This window comes from Acomys russatus, chromosome 4 (genome assembly GCF_903995435.1).
Source record: "Acomys russatus chromosome 4, mAcoRus1.1, whole genome shotgun sequence".
Classification (NCBI taxonomy): Eukaryota; Metazoa; Chordata; class Mammalia; order Rodentia; family Muridae; genus Acomys; species Acomys russatus.
In genome coordinates this window covers 8,252,602-8,275,623 of record NC_067140.1, presented here as the reverse complement: position 1 = coordinate 8,275,623, position 23,022 = coordinate 8,252,602, and the positions used below count along the sequence as shown (strand labels likewise).

The following is a 23,022-nucleotide window of genomic DNA, read 5'->3' as shown; positions in this document are numbered from 1 at the left end:
AAAACTCAGACCTTTCTGTCTCGACCCAAGTGGTTGGATCAGAGGCATATGCAACCATAGTTCTTTTTCTGCTGACTCCCCCCCCCCCCCCGCTCTTTTTCTAGACAAGGTTTCTCTGTGTAGCCCTGGCTGTCCTGGAATTCACTCAGTTGACCAGGCTGGCCTCAAACTTGAAAGATCTGCTGGCCTCTGCCTGCCAAGTGCTGGGATTAAAGGTGTGCACCACCACCCAGCTTCTTCTAACTCTTTTTTTTTCTTTTCTTTTCTTTATTAATTTTTTATATACATTTATATTATCTTACCTCTATTTTTTTTTCTGGTTTTTTTGAGACAGGGTTTCTCTGTGTAGTCTTGGCTGTCCTGGACTCACTTTGTAGGCTAGGCTGGCCTCGAACTCACAGTGATCCACCTGTCTCTGCCTCCCAAGTGCTGGGATTAAAGGTGTGTGCTACCATATCTGGCTCTTCTTCTAACTCTTAAGTGAATATACTGCCCCTTTTATAATCTGGATCATTTACTTCACAAGTCTGTTTTAAAAACAAAACAACAACAAAGAATCACACACATACGAATGTGGTACATTTATTTATGACACACCTTAAAGATAAAGAAAAGAGTACCAGAGAGAAAAAAACAAACCCAGGCAAACAAAATTGTCTGTACTTATTTAATACTAGGAACATAGATATTCAAGAAAAATCAGTTTAACAGTGTTTAACTTTTAAATATGATTCTGATCCCCAGTGCTCTGGGGACTCAAAGCACTAAGACAGAAGAACACATACAAAAAACAGCATTTTATCTTGTAAACCAACCCTAGATACCTATGTAGTGATACAACGTTAAAATTGTGCAAAAAGAACAAAAAGTCCCTATAGTGTTTTAAACCAACAGGTGGTTTCTACAGAACAAAAATTAAATTATCAAACAATGTGTAGAATCAAACTCAAAGGTAACTCAGTGTCACGTGGAAGAGGGTAGCTGGGAACACATGAAGCCTCAAGAGGGAGGACAGGCCAAATCCAGCAGTCACTGATAGGGAGGATAAAGCGCTATGTCCCTCACAGAAACCAGGTTTGTGGAAGCTCTGGTGAAGCTTCCGGGACTGTAGCTGAGGTAGTGCTCTGTGAAGAGGGTTCTCCTTGAGAGCACGGTCAGCATCTGGGTGAGCCTGGACCTGATGCCAGTGAAGTGGACCTGCCGTTCTTTACTCAGGTTTCTGAACGAGTCTCTCAGGCACAGATCTAGATGAGGGGTGCCCAGACCCAGGTACTTGGGGTACCCAGGAGTGTGGAGGTCAGTGGTTGTCAGGGAAGCATGTGAGCTGACAGAGCTTGCCAGTGAGCCCTGGGAAGACATAGAAGAGGATGACCTCAAACTAGAAGATGTGGACACCGACATCTTGGATACAGGTGACCCTTCTTTAGATGGGGCACCCTGAGGAAGGAAGCTCTCATCAGCTTCAGTCTGTGTGGTAGTGCACTTGGACCACACTGTGGCCTGGCAGCTCACTGCCTTTGTGACAACTGTGGTTTGGGTCCCTACACAAGCCATGCTGGAATTGGTCTGTGTTCCCACCTCATTCAGGCTTACTGCAGGCATCTCTTCTCTTGGCTCTGTTTGGGTAGCAGCATCAACTGCCTTGTTATCATCTAGCTGGTCCTTGTGGCTATTCAAATAGTCTTCATCACTGATGGTGGAAGCCTCAGAGTCACGGCGCTTGGATTTGGCTCTGTCTTTTGATAGCACCTCTGGTCCCAGGTTGGTGTTCTTGGGAGTACTTGAGAGTCTGGCTAGCCGGATGCGCAGCAGATTGCCCAGTGTGGGCTCTTTTGATTGTGGCTTTCGGTCAGCCAGATGGTCAAACTTGCCACTGCTCTGGAAGTTGGACAGGAGTTTGGAGCTGATGGGCTTTGACTGGGCGTACAGGATCCGGAACTCCAGATCAAAATGTTCAACTACTTGGCCAGACAGAATTACCAGGTTACTGCTATTTAATTTGCCATCGGTCCAAGTAAAACTGAAGGATAAAAACCACACAAACTGGTCAAGATAAGGGATCTCAGTACTTACTCTCAGTAGCTGTCATGTTAGAGTGACAACTTTGGTGCTAACATTAAGTAACAAATACACATGCCAGAAACAAAAGAGGCTAATGGTTTAACCGACGTACACACAGATACAACCTCACGCTCAGCTTTAAACCCTAGTAAGAAAGTATAAAATATTTAGGCCAGCAGCCTCGTTTCAGAGATTAGAGAATCGGCTGGAGATGGCCAAGTGGGAAGCACCTCTTCTGGTTCCTCAAGTGGAGGTTACTCCACCATCGATGCCACTGGTCAGTACATTTACAGCTGATTAGCCTGGTGTCCTTGCCTGTCCAGCACCCTGGCCTCTTCCTCTGGAAACAGAACTGACACCTGTCTCTACACATAAAAGCTTTCATGCACACACCCTCTCTAGTCTCAATGGGGTGGGCATATCATACAGGAGGGGCAGTGTCTGGTCCCTGAGATTCATCCAACGTACACACGTGGCCCCACCAGGGCCAAATGAGTTTTCAGAGATGTATGTCCCTGTTTCAGAAGCCTCTCCCTTTGGGAAACAACTGCAAGCGGGGTCTTTGCTTTCAAAGGAAGAGGCTATCTGAGAATAAAGAGCAAAGCAGAAGTAGGAGACAGTATTCTAACAAACATCCTGATACACACGTACGCAGGCCCTGAGCAGCCATAGTCCATTGTACCTTCCCATCCTAGCACTGTCCCTGAGCTGCTGCCCACTCTGAGCTGTCTGGGTTAGCCATCCTAGCACTGTCTGTGAGCTGCTGCCCCACTCTGTGCTGTCTGGGTTACACACTTAACACTGAGCTTGGGACCAGAAACAGGCAGCTTTAATGAGAGACCCTGAATTCATTTTAAACTATTTCTTGCATGTAAGAACCAAGACTATTGGTGATGGGTGGTGCCCGCCTTTAATTCCAGCACTCAGGAGGCAGAACTCTGAGAGTTTGAGGCCAGCCTGGTCTACAGAGCAAGTTACAGGATAGCCAGGGCTACACAGAGTAACCTTGTCTCAAAACAGTAACAAACAAACAAGAACCATGACTAATCCATATGCTGCCTGAAAAGTGTTTCGGACCCCAAGAGTCTTTGGATGATCCACAGTGGGGTAACAGAAACAAAGGGGCTACCTGCCCCCAAGACTTTACTGTGTCTCAACACATGCGAGTATCACTGTCACTGGTGGTGGGACAGTGCTTTTGCAGAGGGCAGTTTTTATATTTATAAACGTCTTAAATTTTTATTTTAGTTTTGGTTTTTCGAGAGAGGGTTTCTCTGTGTAGCTTTGGCTATCCTGGACTTCCTTTGTAGTCCAGGCTAGCCTCGAACTTACAAACATCCACCTGCCTCTGTCTCCCGAGTGCTGGGATTAAAGGTGTATGCCACCACATTCGGCTATATTTATAGGCTTTCAAACAGCCAAAAGCCAGAGCCAAGTTTCATGGGTATAGATAAATCCAGCTTGGGAGACAGTCTAAGTCCCCTTGGTATTTCTAAGTGCCTCATAGAAGGAAGTCTCAAGAATATGTTGTGCTCAGTGTTGAACAACGATGCTACCATTTGGAAAGGAAGCTACTTACCTCACTGCCTCCCCTGCCACAAAGCCATGGCTGGCATAAAGGTATCACTAAGGGATGCACACTCCACAAAATCAAGATTTTCTTTCCAAACTCTACACGTCACATATACCACTGGGCAATGAAATAAAGAGATAGCCAAGCACACGGCATGGCACGGTATGAGTAAGAGGGGCACAGCTTCCAGAGATTAGCACTACTTACTGTGACCTCAACCCTTCACTCATCTTCCTGCTCTCCACCCAAAGATGCTATTTGCAAACTGGACGTCCAAGGTGGGCCTGGAATATACCCAGTACTTTCTAGACCAAAGTACTCATTACAAGGCTTGTAGCAACCCAACAGTTAATATAAATGACCAACTTCAGTCTGCCTACAACATTTGCAAATGCTCTTACCTTCAAGTAAGCAGGGCAGGTGGGGCCCAAGTCCTCAGGGAACCAGGATTTGAGAACAATTAACCTCCATTTTTTCCCCAAAGGCCTCAGCCAAGACCTGAATGCTAAGACTCTGACTGTGGGGTCTCAGGGTTAGTTTAACTTATGCTTTAGTTTTGTGGACCACACGGAGAAGGAAGTGACTTTTGTTCTATCTACATCCAGCAAGAGGACTTTGATGAAGCAACTCACACACACAAGTGCATACATGAGGGCTCTGTCACAAGCAAGGACTCACTCCTGTGAAGGGTTTGCACTAACTTCTGAGGCACCTGTTCAAAACATACCTGTAAGAGCCTGTTGCCACCCGAATGCCATCAATCAGCGTGAACTTCTCATGAACCTTCCCAACAACCTTTGTTCCTGACCTTGCATAGTAGATATTTCCTGTAATAGTCCGCACTGTCATCAGCTGTTGGGGAGGAAGTGGGAGAAAAAAAAAATCAACAACCAACTCGGTGACACCATCCAGTGGGCTGAGCTTACTGTTCCCACACATATCTGTTTGTAGTGGCTTAGGCTATGGTCACCATTTAGTGACAGCGCACACAATATACTAGCAACTCTCTTCCTAATAGTCAAAGCCTAGAAACTGGTTAAACTGTGGCAGCCATACCCCTGTGACGCTCAACAATAACAAACACATTAACAAGCAACAAATTTTTGAACATGCAACTCATATGGTCCTCAAAACACTGAGTCAGTGATAAAGCCAATCTCAAAAGGACAGATGCTACAGAATGGGACAGAATGGCTCGGAGAGGAATAAAACGACTCCTTCCTTCCTTTCTTCTCTCCTTCCTTCCGTCCTTCTCTCCTTCCAAGACAAGGTAGCCCTATGACTGGTCTCAAACTCACAGATCCACCTGTCTCTGCCACTGGAATTCTGGGATTAAAGGTGTGCACCAGGGGTTCTGTCTTGATGTGCACAGGGAACAAAAGGGCACAGATACACCAACGTCCACTTCTGTTCCCCAACTCTGGACTACCATATAGTGCAACAAGCAGAACTATTGGGAAACCTGGTAAAACACACGTGGTACTCCTCTGTGCTGTCTGCAGCTCTGCGGAATCTGCCATCATTGCAAAATAAGATGTTAAAACTAAAACATCTGCACACATGAACAGGTCTTTGGTGGTCTTGTCAAAATGTATAGGGACTGAACCTCAGGGAGCATCCGATAAATACGAACTTACAGAACGATGGCTACGTGTTCTCAAAAGTGCCAGGTGCCAAACCATGAAGATGGAGGCTGTGGGAGCTGGGGCGACCTCACTAGTAAATGCAAGTTGCCCTGTTGGGCTGGGTCCTGGGCTAGAGGTGTGGAGATAAGACAGTGCTATTCCAAGCTGACTTTGTTATGTGTACTGAAGACAGTGAGGTATTAACAGTGTAGGAAGGTAGGCACAAGAACATTCAGGAATTCTTTACATTACCTCTGTAACTTCATTTTAAACCCTTAAAAATGATTTTTAAAAAACATTTAACAGCCAGGGCTACACAAAGAAACACTGTATGGGGGGGAGGGGGGAATTAAATTATGAGTGTCTGTGCGTGGGTATGCACTTGAGTGTGTCAAACACCCTGGAACTAGAACTACAAGTGCCTGTGAACCACTGAACCCAGGTTGGGAACAAAACTTGGGTATCTATTTCTGTAATCCTTTATAAATATTAATTTCAAGGTAAGGTTTTTGTTTTAAAACTGAGATATTTCACAGATGAACACATGGAATTGGCTGGATGGAGGAGGCAATGACTCCCAAACATGTCAACACACAATAAGCATAAAAACACCTTACCTGTGGGGCTTAGGATGGCTCTGTCCATCCCTTTGACACACATCTGAACATTGTGGATGCTGAAATTGTGGACACAGCACTTCTGTGCACCTGCCTACAAACATGCAGCCAAATTCTTGCAGAAAGGGTGACTCGATATTCTGACCCAATCAGAACCCAGGGCAGAGGATGCCTCTGAGAAAAAACACTGACCCATGACACAGACAAGATGGGAGGGAAGCCAGTGCCTGCCCAGGAAGGAAGGAGATGAGCCACTACAAAGACAAACCGTCTTTAAACTCCCTGCAGAGGCGCGGAGCCACCATGAAGGCCACAGTCAGCAGTCGCTCCTGGGTCTGCCGTGTTGACGAAGCATTATGAAGGCTTTGTCACAGTTCTATCATTTTCTGCAGCCGAGACTCAGCCTAGTTACCCAATAGCACCTCGCACTTATACCCCAACACCTTCTGCACGTCCACAAGAGCAGCCGTGGACTGCTGGCTTGACGGCAGTGCTCTACCATGCCCAAGTGGCATTTTCCTTGAGTCCTCCTGGTCCCATTGGCTACTAGATCACACGGCTGTCTCATTTCAGTCCGTAAGCCCCAATCCTACCTCTGTCATGACTTTGTCTTGTGGCACAAATGGACAAGCTGGTAAACACCTAATTTAGCCCAGTCCTTGGTTTGCTCATTAGTAAAAAAGCCAGCAGGCACTCTGCAGGAGAGGCTAAGGAGATGGAGTTCTGTAAACCACACTGCCTGTTTACAAAGCGCTGAGTCAGAGTTCTCGTGCACAAGCCCAGAGTGGCAAAATGCCTAACTCCTTTGATGAACGTGTCACTCCTCACACCGCGTGCCAGGCAGCACAAGGAGAAGTTAGGCCTGACTTCACAAGTTGCTCATTCCCAATGAGACTAAGCCAGCTCTGTGGCCTTCTACCTAGATGCTTGAATTGTTTTCATGCCCAGAGAAAGACAGAAAGTCAGTTCTGAGTCTGAGTGAACTGTCACAAGAAGCAAGCAGCAGTGGGCCATGGCGACTGCACACACGGGGTGAGAGGAAGACAGACTGGGTCAAAGCCTGAGCCATGTTGTAGCCGTGGACTCCTGGGCTCTCGATCTCACCATTTCTGGATCCAAAGCATTAGGACCCCTAACTTGACAGGGCCACCATTGAGCGTTAGTGATGTCACATCTGCCAGAGCAGTGAGCAGTACCAGGGACAAGAGCTCCAAAATGGCCACTGTGGCCAAAAGTGGAGCCATCTGGAGCCATGGTGGCAGTAGCCTGGAAGGCTTGGCTGCAGGCTGGTCTATACTCACTGCTGGGAAGCCTGACAGCCATTTGCCTTTCCTGTTCAATGGCTTAATGAAGATGTAATTCATGCCCCATATAATTCACCTGCTTAGTGTGCAAATCTGTACTACTTATGGGTATACAGAACCATTCTCACAATTGTAGAACTCTCATTACCTCCAAAAAAAAAAAAAAGAGCCTGAACCCCTTCAGTTACAAGCCTGCCTATCCTCCTATCACACGTCCACAAACCCGGTGCTACTCTCTGTCTGTTCTGGTCTTGCACACGCATAGCATATGGCCATTTGTGTATGGCTTCCTATACTTATTATATTTTCAGGGTCACTCATGTGGTATTATGTGTTAGTATGTCAGTCCTTTTGAAGAGGGAATAACATTCTATTGCTCTGAGGAGCCAGTGTAATGTTTATCCACTTATTAGCTGCTGAAGCTTCTAGCATCTATAAACAGACATGTGCTTTCATTCCTTTTGGGCAGTTAACCTAGGAATGGAACTGGAGGTCACGAGTGGGGTTCACTGTCTGTGAGACTTCAGTTCCCTCACTTGTCAGAGGGGAGGCACCACCACCGCCACCACTACATTGTAGATCATGGGTACTCTGCCACATTGCTGACAGCGGGGGAACTGGAAATGGTGTCCCACAAACCTTTTCCTGCTCAGGATGAACTTTCAGATCCATGCACATATCCAGAAAGTGGGAGAGCAGAGCCTGGTCCAGAAGGATGTACACAGCCACTCCCTGTTTCCTACACATCTCCTGAAGGTCTCGGAAGATGTCGATGTCTGAGAAAACATCCATTACCACAGCAATCACCTAAGAGATGAGGCAGAAGGAAGAGTAAGGAACTCTTAATCCCATCCTCAGAGACCCTCCCTTCTTCAGCAGGAGGCCTCCCCTCACCATCAGTACTTTCCCACCCCCAAATGCATCCGCTCAGACACCCATATCCTACAAGTCCTGGCTGGTCCAGCTGACTAACACTCACCACCATCTTGCAGGCAACCTACTCCACACTGGCAAACTTCTCATTTAGTTTCTGTGCCATCGCTAAACCCCACCTTCCAGGTTCAGTTTGAATTAGAAAGGTGTCCGGGTTCTTGGACCAACACACTGGAATCTCAATCACACAGCCTTCCCGGTCAGGCTTCAGTTTTCTGTCTGTATTAATAAATAAAACCTGGGGGCTGGCAAGATGGTTCAGCCAGCAAAGGCACTTGCCATCAAGCCAGATGACCTGTGTCCCAGAACTCACACGGTGGGAGCAGAAAACCAACTCCTGCAAGCTGTCTCTTTGATCTCCACATATATGCCATCCACATGGATGCTATACCACATGGGTACCACACACAAGTAAATAAATGCAAAGGAAAAAAACCACCCCAGACTCTCTATGAAGACCCCTTTGGCTATTAATATTCAAGTCCATAGTGTATGTTTTGTTTTGGTTTCTCTGACTTTGGATTGTGGTCTCTGAATATTTTTACCTTGTTTTAGGAAGACTCCATTCATCGCCAAGCCAGTGCTTGAGATGCTCAGATGACGCTCACAACGGCCCCACCCCATCCTCTGTTCCCAACACCACATATTCCCCAGCAGTCAGGACGAGAGCATGGAAATATTTCCTGAAGATTATGCCCTTCAGCTGAGCTAGTCTTTCTTCTCCCTGGCAATGTGTGCCCCTGACACAAACTGATTTTCTACACCCTGCCAGACCTCAGCTGAGAGCCAATGCCCACCCCTGCTTCCATAGATAAAGTATCAGTGTTTTGAATGTCTGCTTCCTAAGCTGCAAAACAAGCCTGCAGTAAAGCCTAAACAACTGCACAAGCACGGGGTCCAAGAGAGCTCTGGTGTCTGCTCAACTACCCTGGCACCAGTGTGGGCTGCAGCTGCCTAGACACAGCCCCTCACAAGCAGATGCCAGCGGCCCTGCTTCCTCCCTCGCTTGCAGAAGCTGCTACAGCTGGCAGCAGGGCCTCACATCACTTGCTTCAAGGGCCCTCAGAAACTCCTGGCAGGAAAGCAGGGCTGTAAAAACAACAAAACAAAACAAAAAACCACCAAGGCTGAGAACAAGTCTCTACAAAGGAGTCAGGAAGCCAGGCTTGGGAACTGTTTTCCAAGTGGGAGGGGTCAAGGCTTCTCCACCCCCCAACTTCCACAGTATAAGTCCTTTGTCTCTGAATCACATTAACTCTTTGGCTGAGCAGTCACCTCTTCCTTCTGCTGCACCAGAGACCCTCAAACAGAACGGATCCGTCTCCATGGTGGAGACCTCGAGACAGCAACTGATGGGTTTTACCCCTAACCATTTGTAGGGTTAAAAAGAAGCCAGATATGAGCACACAAGCATATAATCCTAGCACTTAGGAGGCTGAGGTCAGCCCAGATAGAGTGAAAGTCTATCTCAAGAAAAAACAAAACAAAACAAAAAACTGAGACAGACAGACAGACAGACACACACACACACACACACACACACACACACACACACACACACGCAAGCAATGCTCCTACCTTTCTAACACCTCAGGGTTCTACTTACTCAGATGAGAGAGAGAGCTTGAAATGCCAGCTCCCAGAAGCCAGTATCACATGGGATAATCATCTCTTGTTGCCTCCACCCCAACCCTGGCTTGTTCTTCATAAACTTTCCCAAACAGTGAGTAAAACAAAACAAGAAACATTTAGAATTGGTGGCATCTTCAGAATCGTACAGGCCCAATGGCTTTCACGTGCTGTTTTGAGTTTGTGTTCATCCTGTTCCCTTGCGGCCTGTAACAGGATTTAAAGGCAAAAGCCAGGACAAGAGCTCAGCATGGCCACTTGCTAACCGCGACCTGGCACTTAATCTCTCTCAGCTTTAGTTTCTTTTCCATTTAGAAAGTTTGGGTAGCAACAGTGCAGTGACAGGACTGCTGTGATGGTTAAGTGAGAACAAGTCTAGAATGGGCTTAGCTCAACTAGGCAGCTGGTGCCTCTGAGTCCACTGCTGGCTGACCCTCCCCTGGGCACAGAGATGGCTACACTAGGCTCACAGGACATGGGATGAGGAAAGCAAAACAATGCATCCGGATTCTGCAGGGAGCAGTAAGCCAGCTAGCTCCCTTGTGAGGGCAGGCAGTATAGACACTTGGAGAGAAGAGAGAGACTTCCTGTGAGAGGCAACATCTGAGCTGAACCACAGATAAGAATACTTTAGGGAGCTGAGCCTGACTGCACAGATCTGTAATCTCAGCCCCCTAGGAAGTTGAGGCGGGAAGATCCCAAGTTCAAGGCCTACCTGCGACAAGAGGCCATGGGAGCCGTGAAGGACCCTTTGACAGGAAACCACATGACAGAAGAGGCCGGGAAGGACAAGGTGCATACCAGTGTAGCTGGAAAGTACAGTATGCAGAAAAGGGAGCCACAGGCTGTGCCTGGAGAATAGGGATGTAAGAGATGGACGAAGGCTATGGAATCTATGTCAGTCCTTCCTACCCACACTGCCTGCACAGGGAGCATACAGAGATGAATCCAGAAGAGACAGAGGCAGGGAGACATGCTGCCGCGGAGTGAACCTACTTCCTCAGACTCAGGACCAAGAACCTCTGCGTCTGCAACCCGGTGGGGGATGGGGACCTTTAGGGGTTAACAAAGGTCCGTGGATATTTTGGAGGATCCAGTGGAGCGAATGGAGCATGGGAGAGCCAAGCAATGGGCACAGGGCCACAGAGGCACATACATGCTGGTCAGAGATCTTTGAGCTGACTCAGAGAAAGCAGTAGAAGTTTCATAGAGTAAACCTGAATCCAAGGTGCAAGAATTGGAACAGAGCTTCTGGAGAAAGGCAAGAGATGGCCATGCAGACCGAATGGTCAGCAGAGCCTGTGAGCTGCGGACAGGTGATGGGCTGATCCCCATGGTGAGAAGCCAGTCGAATGAGAAAGGAGAACCCAGGTGACCCAGTGACGGGCAAGGAACACACCCTAGAGGCTACTGAGACAGGGACTAGGAACCCAGCCCAGTTGGCAGGTTGGAGAAGGCCACCAGAGGCAGAATGGGAGCAGGGCCCAGAGCACAAAGGCCTGCCAAACAGCTCTGATTGCTCAATTAATAAAACAGGTGTGCAGGCAACACTTTTGTTAGCTGATGAGTAGTAATTTGCAGCTTGGTTCATCTTTGATTTTCAACCCTCAACCTTTCCCACAGGCCTGTCTCACTTGGGGTCTCTGAGGGCAAAGGGATGTTTTCCTTCCCCCCTCCCCCCACTCTCCTGCATCCAGCACACTCTCCTTTCCACTACAGTAGGACCCTCTGAAGACTCGCCTTCTCTGTCAGGAGACCAGTATTCCTTGTGCAAACTGTCAAGAGGGAACTCTTCCTCCGTCAAGGCCTGCCCTCCCTAGACCTTACTCTTACCCCCTCAGCCCTGGCCTCAGCTCCAAGTCCTACACAGCTGGACCAGGCCTGCAGCTTCTCAGCTCTTGGAAGGGACAGTCTTTCACAGACCTGGTTGGTCTAGCCTCAGTTTCACCAGTCCAGTCCCATTTTCCAGGTGGACCATCCACTTGGGAACGTGAACATTTCCACAGTGAAAGCTAAGCTCATGAGTATGTATTGTTTCCCCAGGATTTACAGGCTCGGGTTGACATGTGATGGGGTCCAGGCTTCAGAGAATGGCAGTCATGGCACGGCACCTCCCATAGCCTGAGCACTCATGATGCAGACGGCCAGGCCCTGTCACTGAACACACTGTCCCTTTAGGGGTTGCCTAGCTACCCCCACCGAGTGCCCACAGCCACCCCAAGCACCATCTTCTCTTAGGCTGAGCTGCAATGGAGCCGGCCCCTTCTCCCCGGCTTAGAAGTGTGCTGACTTCCGAGAGTCTATTACAGGCTCACATCTATCTGCCAGATACCCATGAAGGAAGCATCCAGCTGGCCAGAAGCTGAGGAAGAGTAGCTTCCACCACACTACCTCTGTTTCCTCAAGCCACATCTGAGGGGCCACCCATGTGTCCAGTCCCCCATCTTCAGCTTGAGTGACAAACCACAAGCCTATCCTTAGAAGAACGCCTTGTTGATTTTCACCAGCAGGCTAGGGGACCACAAGTCAAAAGAGCAGAGAGCACAGGTTTGTCTTCAGACAGAGGGTAGAGTACACTTACACTACTCTTTAGGCAGGACTGGAATCTCTGCCACTGTCACTTAGCCCAAAGGCTCAAGAAGATCGCACGCCTTTAATCCCAGCACTCGGGAGGCAGAGGCAGGTGGATCACTGTGAGTTTGAGGCCAGCCTGGTCTACAAAGCGAGTCCAGGACAATCAAGGCTAACACAGAGAAACCCTGTCTCAAAAACAAAACAAACAAAGAAGAGCTTTAGAGATTTCAAAGCCCCATTAACCATCCTCCCCAGCTTAAAGCTTGGCCAGGCTAGACAATGGCTTCAAGAGACACACTTAAGCAAGCAGCTGAAATGCCAACCCGGGTCTGTGTGCCTCCAAAGCCCACAAGGAGAAATGTGCTGAGCTAAATATTGCTCCAGGAAAGTCCAATGGGGGGGGGGGGGTCTCATAATTACTCAGAACTTGCTGTAGTCCTTAGGGGATCGGCAGAGTACCCCACATAGCACAGGGGCTCAAATCCACCCTGAAGGGACAACTTATAACACATGATGACTGCCAAGGAAGGTCACACTTCCCAGCATGCCGGGCACCCTCTCTCTTCTGCAGACCTGCTGCCAAAGCCAGAGCCTTGTGAAGCTGAGCTGTCATGTGATGGATCAGGCTGCAGAACCGACCTGGACTTGGATCCAGGCTCCTCCACTGTGCAGAAGCAGGGAAGCTGTCACGTGTCGGGTTGTTCTGGCCTCTAGAATATGCTAATGCCACCCATCTCATACCCTTGCTGATTCAGCCAATGAGAACCCTCAGTGGCAGCTGCTCATATTCTTAGTTCCAGTTCTGCCACTATCCCTGAGCAAGACATTTAACCTGAGGTCCAGTGTCCTTGAAACAAGGCCTGCTCTGTGGCTACACACCCTTGAACAGGCTGTCCAGGGATCTGACCAGGCACACGCAGCCTGAAGGGGCCACTCAAGGCCAGTCATTCCTGTTCTCATTCTATCAGGAAGCACATGTCAATCACTCCTTTCCTGTGTGCCTCAATTTCCCTCCCTTCCCACCCAGAGTCATAAAGGCAGATCAGATGTACAGAATGCTTGGAATTCAGCCAAAGCCTTGTATATGTTCAGTAATGTGTCAGCCTGGAAGACTGGCCACTGAATCCCTATGCTGTATACATCACCATTAATCACGTACAGACTTTTCTTGCTTAACAACAACAACAACAACAAAACCCAAACACGCCATTTTCTCCAGTGTGTTTCATGTTTCATTTTGACACAGGTCTTGGTATTAGCCCAGGCTAGTCTCAAATTGAAGATAATTCTGCTTCAGTCTCCAAAATGATAAGTACAGTCAGGAGCCATCATTAGTTACATGTTTTAAGGACTAAAGCTGTTCATTCAGATTTCTTAAAAAAAAAAAAAAGAAAGAAAGAAAGAAAGAAAGAAAGAAAGAAAAAATCTTTGAAACAATTGCTTTGCTAGTCTTCTGGGTTTAAAAACAAGAGAATGTAAATTTCCATAGGGGAAGTTAAGCTTACTGGTATATACTGTTTCCCCAGGACTTACAGGCTGCTATAAATTCCATAATTTGGGTATCAGAGTGACCTGTGGTGGGTTCTGGGCTGCAGAGAATGGTGGTCAGGGCACAGCGCCCTCTTGGCAGGTAGGGGCAGGGCCTAGTCTTTCCCTCAGGGCGTGTGCCTGCACTTCTTCACTGTTGCCCCAGTGTGAGGAACGGTGGGAAAATCATGCAGCTTTATTTTGGTGGGGGAGGGAGAGGGGTGCTTATGTGTCTGACTTTTAAGTTTTTTTTTTACTATGCAAGAAATTTTCCTGTTCCAAAATGTAATCTATAAAACAAGGTATGTTCCCTCTTATTTTTCTTTCCTTCTCTCTTCATTAAGGTAAGAAATAACTCCAGTGGTTTGGTTTGGGGTTACTTTTCTACTTTTAATATAAACAAGTATATGAAGGAAACTATAGCATTATGTGTTCACATCCACCAATAGATAAAAGGCTGCACAACGACACATGCTCTGGACAGTGTCATCCATGAGAACCTTCTGAGATGACAAAGGACTTATGTTTTTAATTTAGCTTCAGTGGATACAAACTTAAATGAGCATGTGTAGTTGATGGTCCTTGCACTGGTCCATGCAACTCTGGACACTGAGCCAAAGTATAGAGCTTGCCTTCGTTTGCCTCGAGAGCGATTGGGTACTCCAGGGTGCACACATACTAATTTCCTCCCCGATCCTCTACTGTGACATGCAAGCTCTTTCCGGGCCTTTGGTACAATCAGAGCTACCTCTAGTCCTGTTTTTGCCGGAGTTTATGTGGAGCGGACACAGAAGTGGAACGATTGGGTCAATGGAGACTACAACAGAAACTTTCCCCTCTAGAGGCTGATATCGTGTACATCAAGACCTTGTTTGTTTCTTCAAGACAAGGTCCTACAGTATAGCTCAGGCTAACCTCCAATTTTGGATCCCCCTGCCTCAGATCCTCAAGAGCTAGGATAACAGGCATGTGCCTCTATACCCAGCGCATCAAGGCCACTTATAGCCAGTATACTCACTATCTTCTGTTTGTATGTTCTTTGTTTTTTCTGAGAGAAATGAACCCGTATATATGAATGACGCGAAAAGACTAAAGAAAGTTGGGCATGGGTAGCACCCAGGAGGCAGAGGTAGGTACTTAGGAGGCAGAGGTAAACAGATTTCTGGTCTACACGACAAGTTCCAGGCCAGTTAGGGCTACATAGTGAGACCCCGTCTCAAACATCCTTCCCAAAATTAGTAAGAAGAAACAAATGAAATGGCAGGCAGAAAGAGTAGTGGGGGACTGCAGAGGCACAGTGGCATATTCAATACACTCACAGCACTGCTCAGTCATTGCTACTTTTCCAAGTGCTTCCACCAGCAGAGCAAGCATTCTGACTATTGAGCAGTAACTCCTTGCTGACCCCTCTGCAGACAGGTTTTGAAGGCCACAGCTGCTTGGAGGAGAGAAGTGCTACGAGTGCCTAGTGAGCGGGGACAGAAATGCTCAGTGTCTCACACTGAACAGGACCCTCGGGACAAAGAGCCATCCACCCCAAATGCCAACTGTGGCAAGGTTGAGAAACCCTATCAGGCTGACGAAGGCATCTGGAACAGGAACTGATCCCACAGCACAGATTCTATCGTAACCCAGGGGAGGGTTGAGCAAGCTCAGGAGAGTCCAGTCCTTCAGAACATCCGCATACATGCCAGGGGCCTCCAGCAGATTCCTCAGCTACTACTGCTCCTGGCGGGACTCTTCCACGACGCACACAGAGTGCCGCCACTAATACCCTGGCCACCGAAAGGATGCCCAAAGGTGTGGTCACCACAAAGTGGCCTCTTTGGAACAAAAGCCTATAAAGGAACGGCAGCTGGTGAGGACAACAAGTCTGAGAAGTGTGAAATCTCCCAGCAGGATGAGCTTGGCCTATGAACTCCCATCAGGAAGCTGGGAATCGCTGGGCACCATAGTGTCTTATTGCATTGGAGGCGGAGGCAGGAGAACCTCAAGGGCAAGGCCAGACTGGCTACACATCAAAAGCAGGGAGCACGGGGGGTGGGGGGGGGGGGAACAAGTGGCACCCTGGGATAGGCAGACAAGCTCATCAGAAGCACCTGACGAGGCAGGGCCACAGCTCCTCCAAGCACTAGGTGGCAGGAAGAAGCATCTAAGCCCTTCCTACTTCTACAGTCCCCCTCCCCCAAAAGCATGAGACTGAATGAACAAAGGTGCATGACAGGCCTCCACAAAAAAATACCGAGCACCTACCCTGCATCAGATGCCCAGGGTGGTCAGAGAGCCGCTGGATAGAGCTACCCCAGAGCCATCCACTCAGAAAGATAATGCCCACGTTTGGCAAACACCCCTGGTATCCTATGCTGTAGGGCTAACATAGAACCTGGTATCTAGGCTTCTTCCAGACCCACCAGAGAAAGCAGGCTGGTGCGCAGAGCTCCTCACTGAGGGCAAATAAAGCTGCTATGAGCAAGCGGCTAGATCTGACCCCACTCCAGTACAGCCTGCTCCCCATCTCTGGGCTCACTACATGGGACCCTCCATGAGGAATTCAAATTTTCCTTCATTCACCCACCAGGTTTCTATACTTGTTTCAGATACTCGAAACACTTGCTTGGGTCTGTCTTGCCCAAGACAGGCAAAAAATGCACAGTAATTTATAAAAATCTAAACACCAGGGACCTATACTGTCTTGAGGTCATGAACCACCTTCCCCACGTGAAGGTCTCTGCTACTTTGGTTCCTCCTCCCCTTAAAACAGCCTACCCTAGTCTTGTTTTGACAATTAAGCAAGCAAGAAAGCAAACAAACATTTATTTACTTATGTGTATCATGCACACAGCGGAGGTCAAGCTGTCAGCCCTGGAGGCAGCTCTGATGCCTGCTGAAGCATTTCCTCAGCCCCGACTGTCTCCCCAAACAGGCAGCTCTTGCTATCACCACTATTTTCCTGTTTATAAGGTATACAACCTGAGAATTCAATGTCCAAGTCTTTAGGAAACTGTCTAAAACCTTCTGCCTGTTCAGGGAACAGGGAGGCTGTGGAGAGTACTGGCAATGGAAGCACATCCCAGCTCTCACGAGCAGGAGGGGGAAGGAGGGCAGGTTCAGTGAAAATTCAAGCAAGCAAGCCCAGTGTGAGCCCTAGAGTCAGGGCTTGACCCCAGCTCTGCCTCACAAAAGTCAACAAGCTCCCTGACCTAGAAAGTGTAGCCTCCTCTGGCCACTGGGGGAACTATGAGGTAATCTGGGAAAAGAACTCAATTAGGGCCCCAAAGGCCTGGCGTCACTATACAGATCCGACATCCGAACACACCTGACATATGCACGGTCACAGTCCTCCCTGCCAAGGACATGGCCAGTGACACAGCCACTCCCAAGTGCCCATGCACATCTTTACAGGTGGCAGCACTAGACAGCCAGCTAATTAGCCCTCTAATCCCTCTCGGTGCCCATTGTCTTCTTCCACCTGGGGATAGGACACCTTCTCCCCAAGGGCACGTGCACAACACAGTAGTTAGTGGCAGGGGAGGGGGAGATTTGTCCTCAGGGTCTGCCCTGGGTCCTGCTTCCTGGCTCCACCATACCCTACTGGCAACCTGGCTTCTCCATGCTTCCATCCATCCTCTATAAAACGGACCGAATAATCACAACTATTTCTTTTTTGTTTTGTTTTTCTCGAGACGGGGTTTCTCTGTGTAGCCCTGGCTGTCCCTGGACTCACTTTGTAGACCAGGCTGGCCTTGAACTCACAGAGCTCCGCCTGCCTCTGCTTCTGCATCCCCGAGTGCTGGGATTATAGGTGTGCGCCACAGCTAATCACAACTATTTCAAGATTACTGGAAATACTATCTGGCAAAGAGAAAGCAATTTTTTGTTTGTTTGTTTTGTTGGCCTGGAACTTAGAATTTAGACCAAGCTAGTTTCAAATTCATAGAGATCTGCCTGCCTCTGCCTACTGGAATTAAAAGGGTTTTAAAAAACATTTTTTATTGACTTTTTTTTTTTTAAGCAAGAGATGGTCTTTGAACTTCAGAGTCATCATGCCTCAAATTAAATCTAACTCATATCCACAACGATCACTTGTCACTTTATTTTCCTTCCTGTATTCCAATGCAGTGGCATCGTTGCCTGCACAGCCTAACATGTCGCCCAGCCTCAGCTAGCTTGGTGGCACATGCACTCAAAGGCAGAGGCCGGCTGATCTCTATGAGAACTGGGGAGACAGAGGTATGAACCTCCTTCACTTTTTACTCCCCCTTTCCCTCTTGGCATGGGCTTGAACCCAGGACCTCAAGCATGCTGAGACTAGCACTCTGTCACTCAGCTATGCCTCCAACCTTCAGTCTTCTTCGCTGTTCCTATGCCTTTCTTTCCTGCCTCTCCACTCCAGCTCATGGTATCTCAGATGCAAGCAGCTCTGCCTAAACTGTCTTCCTGCCTACCCTGCCTCAATGCAGACTCTTTCCTCTTACAAAGATATCTCTTGCAGCCTTGCAACCTCAGCCCCGGTAAACCTAAACTCCTTCATGTCAGAAGGACTGCCAGGGACAACAATCTGTCACCTTTCCCACTTTTGGTCTGGTCCCTATGGTCTCCAGAGGCTGGATGCACCCTCCCTTCTGGGTCCAGGTAAGTCACCACCACTCTAGACTTTCTTTTCGCCCCTTCCTCACTACCTGCAGCAATTCCCGCCCCCCAAACTAAGAACAAGAGCCACACCTCTCCTTCTGTGGCCCCAGCCCTGGCAGGGTGACAATTGGGAAGCTCTGTGCAAGCATGCGATTTGGCATGTATTCTAAAACTGCTCATTGGATTTAAAGTAGTGCAGCACCTTTCTCGGTAGCAAAGGCCAGCATCTTCCACTAACAGGATCTAGGAGAAGGGGAAATTGAGCGAGGTGCAGAGGGAAGCCAGAGGGCCTGCCTAGGAATGCTCTTCAGATGGCCCGAGAGACAGAGAAGTCTCTGCAGCAGCCATGGATCCATTTTAAGGCAAGTTTTTCTTCTGACCTTTAGCTCCAGTGCTCTTCACCCAAACTGAGCAAAGGAGTAAGATCAACTCACATCTCTGTCCTCCCTGAAGACCCAATCCTTTCCTTTTCTAAGTGTCCGGGTGCTCAAGCTCTCCTCCTGGAGGGAAGCTTTGGGCGTGCACACTTGGGCCACAACCTGAACTCACAAGGAAAAGGTTTTCAGCATCAAAGGGGCCCGCCACAGCCCACCTGAAGCTCCACAAGGCTGACACTAATCCAGCCACAGCCACACCTTTCCCCAAACAGCAGAGGCCAGGTCACCTACACTCTTATCACTACAGCCCTGCCACAGCTAAAGAACCAGAATCAGAATACAAGCTTAGCGCTAAGAAGGCCAAGGCAGAAGGACTGCCTGGAATTGAGGCTAGCTCAGGCTACATAGTGAGTTCCAGGCAAACCTGGTCTACAGAGGCCTTGTCTTGAAAAGAGAAAAGCAAAACAAAACAACAAAACTGAACACAAGCTTGCTCTTAGAGTTGGCAATTTCAATCTGCTCCTCTACCGAACATATAGAGGTACCAGGCCTTCCAAGTCTTGACATGGTCTGAGGCTTGGCCTGTCATGTTCCTGGCACAGCCATAAATAAAGTCTGTGGATTGAGCAGAGTTCACCACCATGCAAACTTGCAGCCACACCCTCCCAAGAGGAGCCTTCTTCCTCCCTGATCCCACTGCTGTGGCTTCACTATGGCAGGCTAGACTCTTTACCCCCTCCCCCTCCCCTCCCCCACCACTACCACACCAGGCCACTCAGGCAGGCAGTCTGACCCTAGCTAAGATAAAAGACCCACTGTAAAACAGCACCTTATCGAATGCACAAGTATTTACATTTGGGGTCAGTGCTACCAGGAACAGCCCCAGTCACTGAGGGTTAAAAACATCTCCCACCAGACTCACTCACAGAAGGGGCAGGAGTTGAACCAACAGTAAGATGCGTCTAAGTTAAGTGGCAGTAACAGATTCCCAATGGTCTCTGGGTACCATCTTTTGGGTAAAGCGACTCTTTAGTAATGCATGTCCTAAAAAGCTCTTGAAGTGGGATTTAGTATCTGTTAACGCCCCTGGAATTCTTCAGTTCCCTTTGGTCTGAACTGCTCCACGGGTACGACTATTAGGAGTTGAAACCACTACAGGACTCCAATTTCAGAAGGCCGAAGCTCCTCCCCCTACTCCGCCAGGGTGTCCAGGGGTCAAGGGTTGAGTTGCACTGTAGGCTAGTGGGGGGCCCTCTCACCTCTCGAGCGGAGCGCAGCTGCTGGCGCAGCGCATCCTTGCAGCCATAGGGGCTGCCTGCGCCCCCACCCGCGCCGCGGGGGTGGAAATGCGCCTCGGCGCGCGTGGCACCGCGGTAGGCGCCTCGGTAGAAGGACGGCCAGCCGAGCTCCAAGGCGGGCGGCTCCAGGTCCGACTGCTCGGGAAAGTAGGTGCCCGACGAGCAGTCATGAGAGGAGCCGAACGAGTCCTCGGCTACCGCCGCGCCGTCCTCCTCCGGCTGCTCGGCGGCGCCCAGAACCTCGCGCACCTCGTCGGCGTTGAGGAAGCGGCCCAGCCGCTCGCGCCGTAGGAAGGCGGCCCAGGCGTCGGGGCCGCCGGCCAGCAGCTGCTCGAGAGCCAGGCGCCGCGCCTCGCTGAACAGCTCCGCGGGGTTGGGCGGTCCGCACGGCGACAGGCAAGCCGCGGGAAGCTCGTCCAACAGTTCATAACGAGCAGCCATGACGGCTCTCAGAACTGGTCCACAGGAGTGAGGTGGTCGCCTGAGGTTTTTATAGTCACCTTTGAATCAAACCAGCCCGCGCTATTGGTTCGCCGCTCCGCCCAGGCTCTCCCATTGGCTACTTGCCTTTCATGTGCGCCTGAGGCCCCGCCCTCTCGTCGCTATTGGTTGTTCCCTGATGACGGACCAGCCCACCCTCTGCCCTCACTGCCTTGTGGCTAAACGGAATTTAAATCTGAGTTTACCCCGCCCTACTGGCCAGAGAACCGCCCCAACAGGGTACAGAGCCCCGAGCCTGTCCCAGAGCGCCCCCTGCCTGCTGACGCACAAACGTGGCGCTCCGGGAGTAGGGGTGAGGCTTGCTCCTGGACATGCATGCTAGGTGTGATCTACTTCACTGTCGTTCCATCCTGCATCTAATCATTCGTTTAGTCACTAAAAAAAAAAAAAAAAAAAAAAAAAAAAAAAAAAGACAGCAGTTAAGAGCACTTCCAGAGGATCTGAGTTTGGCTCTCATCTTACTTGACGGCTCATAACCTGTAATGGTTCCAGGGGATGCGATGCGCTTTCTGGCATCGCGGACACTGTATGCACACGTGGTGCACAAACATACATTCAATAAGTAAAAATAAATAAATCTCTTTTCCCCAATAGTGCAAAGTCGGGGTGGTCGTACACTCCTAGCACGCGGGAGGCTGGGGCAGGAGGAACTGGAGTTCAAAGCCATCTTGTGCTGCATAGCAAACTCAAGCCCATCCTAAGCTACAGAAGACCTTGTGAACATAATTATATTTATGTACATATGCACACATATGTGCATATACTTTTACTATATACTGTGTACTATTAGTATATCTAGATACTACACTATATATCATATATATATATATATATATATATATATAGTGTGTGTGTGTGTGTGTATAGAATCTATATTCTAATCTATTGTGGTACCCACTCCTTCACTGATGCGCTCTCTCTCTCTCTCTCTCTCTCTCTCTCTCTCTCTCTCTCTCTCTCTCTCTCTCTCTCTCTCTCTCTCTCTCTCTCTCTCTCTCTCTCTCTCTCTCTCTCTTCTCTCTCTCTCTCTCTCTCTCTCTCCCCCGTTTTTTTCCCCAGCAACACCTCAATTGTATTTAAACCCCACTTTCCACTTGTACCCAGACAGCCATAGAGCGATAGAGGAGGGGGAACAGGTGGGACCATGTTTGCTGACTGACTGCACTTCACATCCATGCCCTGAAGTGTGTCTTTAAATTAGCTGCTAGGGGCTGGAGAGATGGCTCAGAGGTTAAGAGCACTGGCTGTTCTTCCAGAGGTCCTGAGTTCAATTCCCAGCAACCACATGGTGGCTCACAACCTTTTATAATGAGATCTGGTGCCCTCTTCTGGCCTGCTGGCTCACGTGTAGGTAGAATATTATATAAATAGTAAATAAATAAATCTTTTTTAAAAATTGGCTGCTAATGTAATCACACTACAACGATATATGTATGAAAATGTCATAACAAACCCATTATTTTATATGCTAACTAAAATATCTTTTTAAAAAGAAGAAAATGCCTATTGACCTACATTTCTATCCTTCATGATGTCTTTTCCTGTGTCCTTTTGCTCCTATTTTACTGAGACAATACGTTCACAGGACATAAACAGTCATAAAAGAATGTTTACAAGTGTTCATTATGTCTATCTTCTGTGTGCACGGGTGGGCTGTGCCAGGGCCGACCAACCTTTCTGTCAGGGCAACAGCTTCCAGGCTTTCCGTTACTACGCTGTCCATCTCCAGCAAGTCCTTCCTCTCTCCCACACCATCAGTTTTCCTGCTAAAATAATGTTTGAGACAAGGTCTTACTTCGTTGCTCAGGCAGGCCTTGAACTCTGGAGTGGAATTAGAGAGGGGTACCACCATGCTCTCCTCAATATTGTTCATCATCTTAAAAAAGAGATGTATTTGTATGTATGGGGGGCATCAAGGTATGCACATGTCCCTTGAGGTCAGAGGTATCAAATCCCCACCCCACCCAGAGCTGGGGTTTCGTGTGTTTGTGAGCCACACAACGTGGGTGTTGGGAAGACAACTTAGGTCCTCTGCAAAAGCAACATACACTCCTAACCGCCGAGCCATCTCTCCAGTCCCTACTACTGTCCATCTTAAAATAACCACGTCTTGGCTGTGGATTCCTCTAGAGCTGTTCCCTCATACCTCTTCACTTCTGTAGCCTAGAACCTCAAAAAAAGTGGCCTGTACTTGGTGTCTTCAGTTTTCCTGTAGTTCTTTCCTCAACCCTCTCTAAGCAGCTTTGTGCCACAACTGCTGTGCCAGAACCTCTGGTTGGGGTCACTTTGAGCTCCACTGTGCCAGCAGAAAACTCTGTGCCGATAAGGCATACACACCCCTATAAAGCACAACAAAATGTGATTTTTTTTT

General features: G+C 48.6%; 1 protein-coding gene across 1 annotated transcript; it reads right to left on the bottom strand.

Moving 5' to 3' along the window:
* Positions 1-582: 582 nt before the first annotated feature.
* Fam83d (family with sequence similarity 83 member D) lies at positions 583-20,605 on the bottom strand. Its single transcript, XM_051143693.1, has 4 exons — positions 20,112-20,605; positions 7,820-7,987; positions 4,362-4,486; positions 583-2,020 (listed from the first exon to the last, which is right to left on the bottom strand). The coding sequence occupies exons 1-4, from the start codon at positions 20,589-20,591 to the stop codon at positions 1,030-1,032; spliced, it is 1,764 nt and encodes a 587-aa protein (XP_050999650.1). The 5' UTR covers positions 20,592-20,605; the 3' UTR covers positions 583-1,029.
* Between the last annotated feature and the right edge of the window lie 2,417 nt (positions 20,606-23,022).

Excerpts from the sequence above, each read along its gene's own strand:
- Fam83d (XM_051143693.1), bottom strand. The coding sequence starts at position 20,591 with ATGGCTGCTCGTTATGAACTGTTGGACGAGCTTCCCGCGGCTTGCCTG. Across the intron at positions 7,988-20,111 it reads AGCTGCGCTCCGCTCGAGAG|GTGATTGCTGTGGTAATGGA; the intron begins GTGAGAGGGCCC and ends CTCATCTCTTAG. Across the intron at positions 2,021-4,361 it reads GTGGCAACAGGCTCTTACAG|TTTTACTTGGACCGATGGCA; the intron begins GTATGTTTTGAA and ends TTTATCCTTCAG.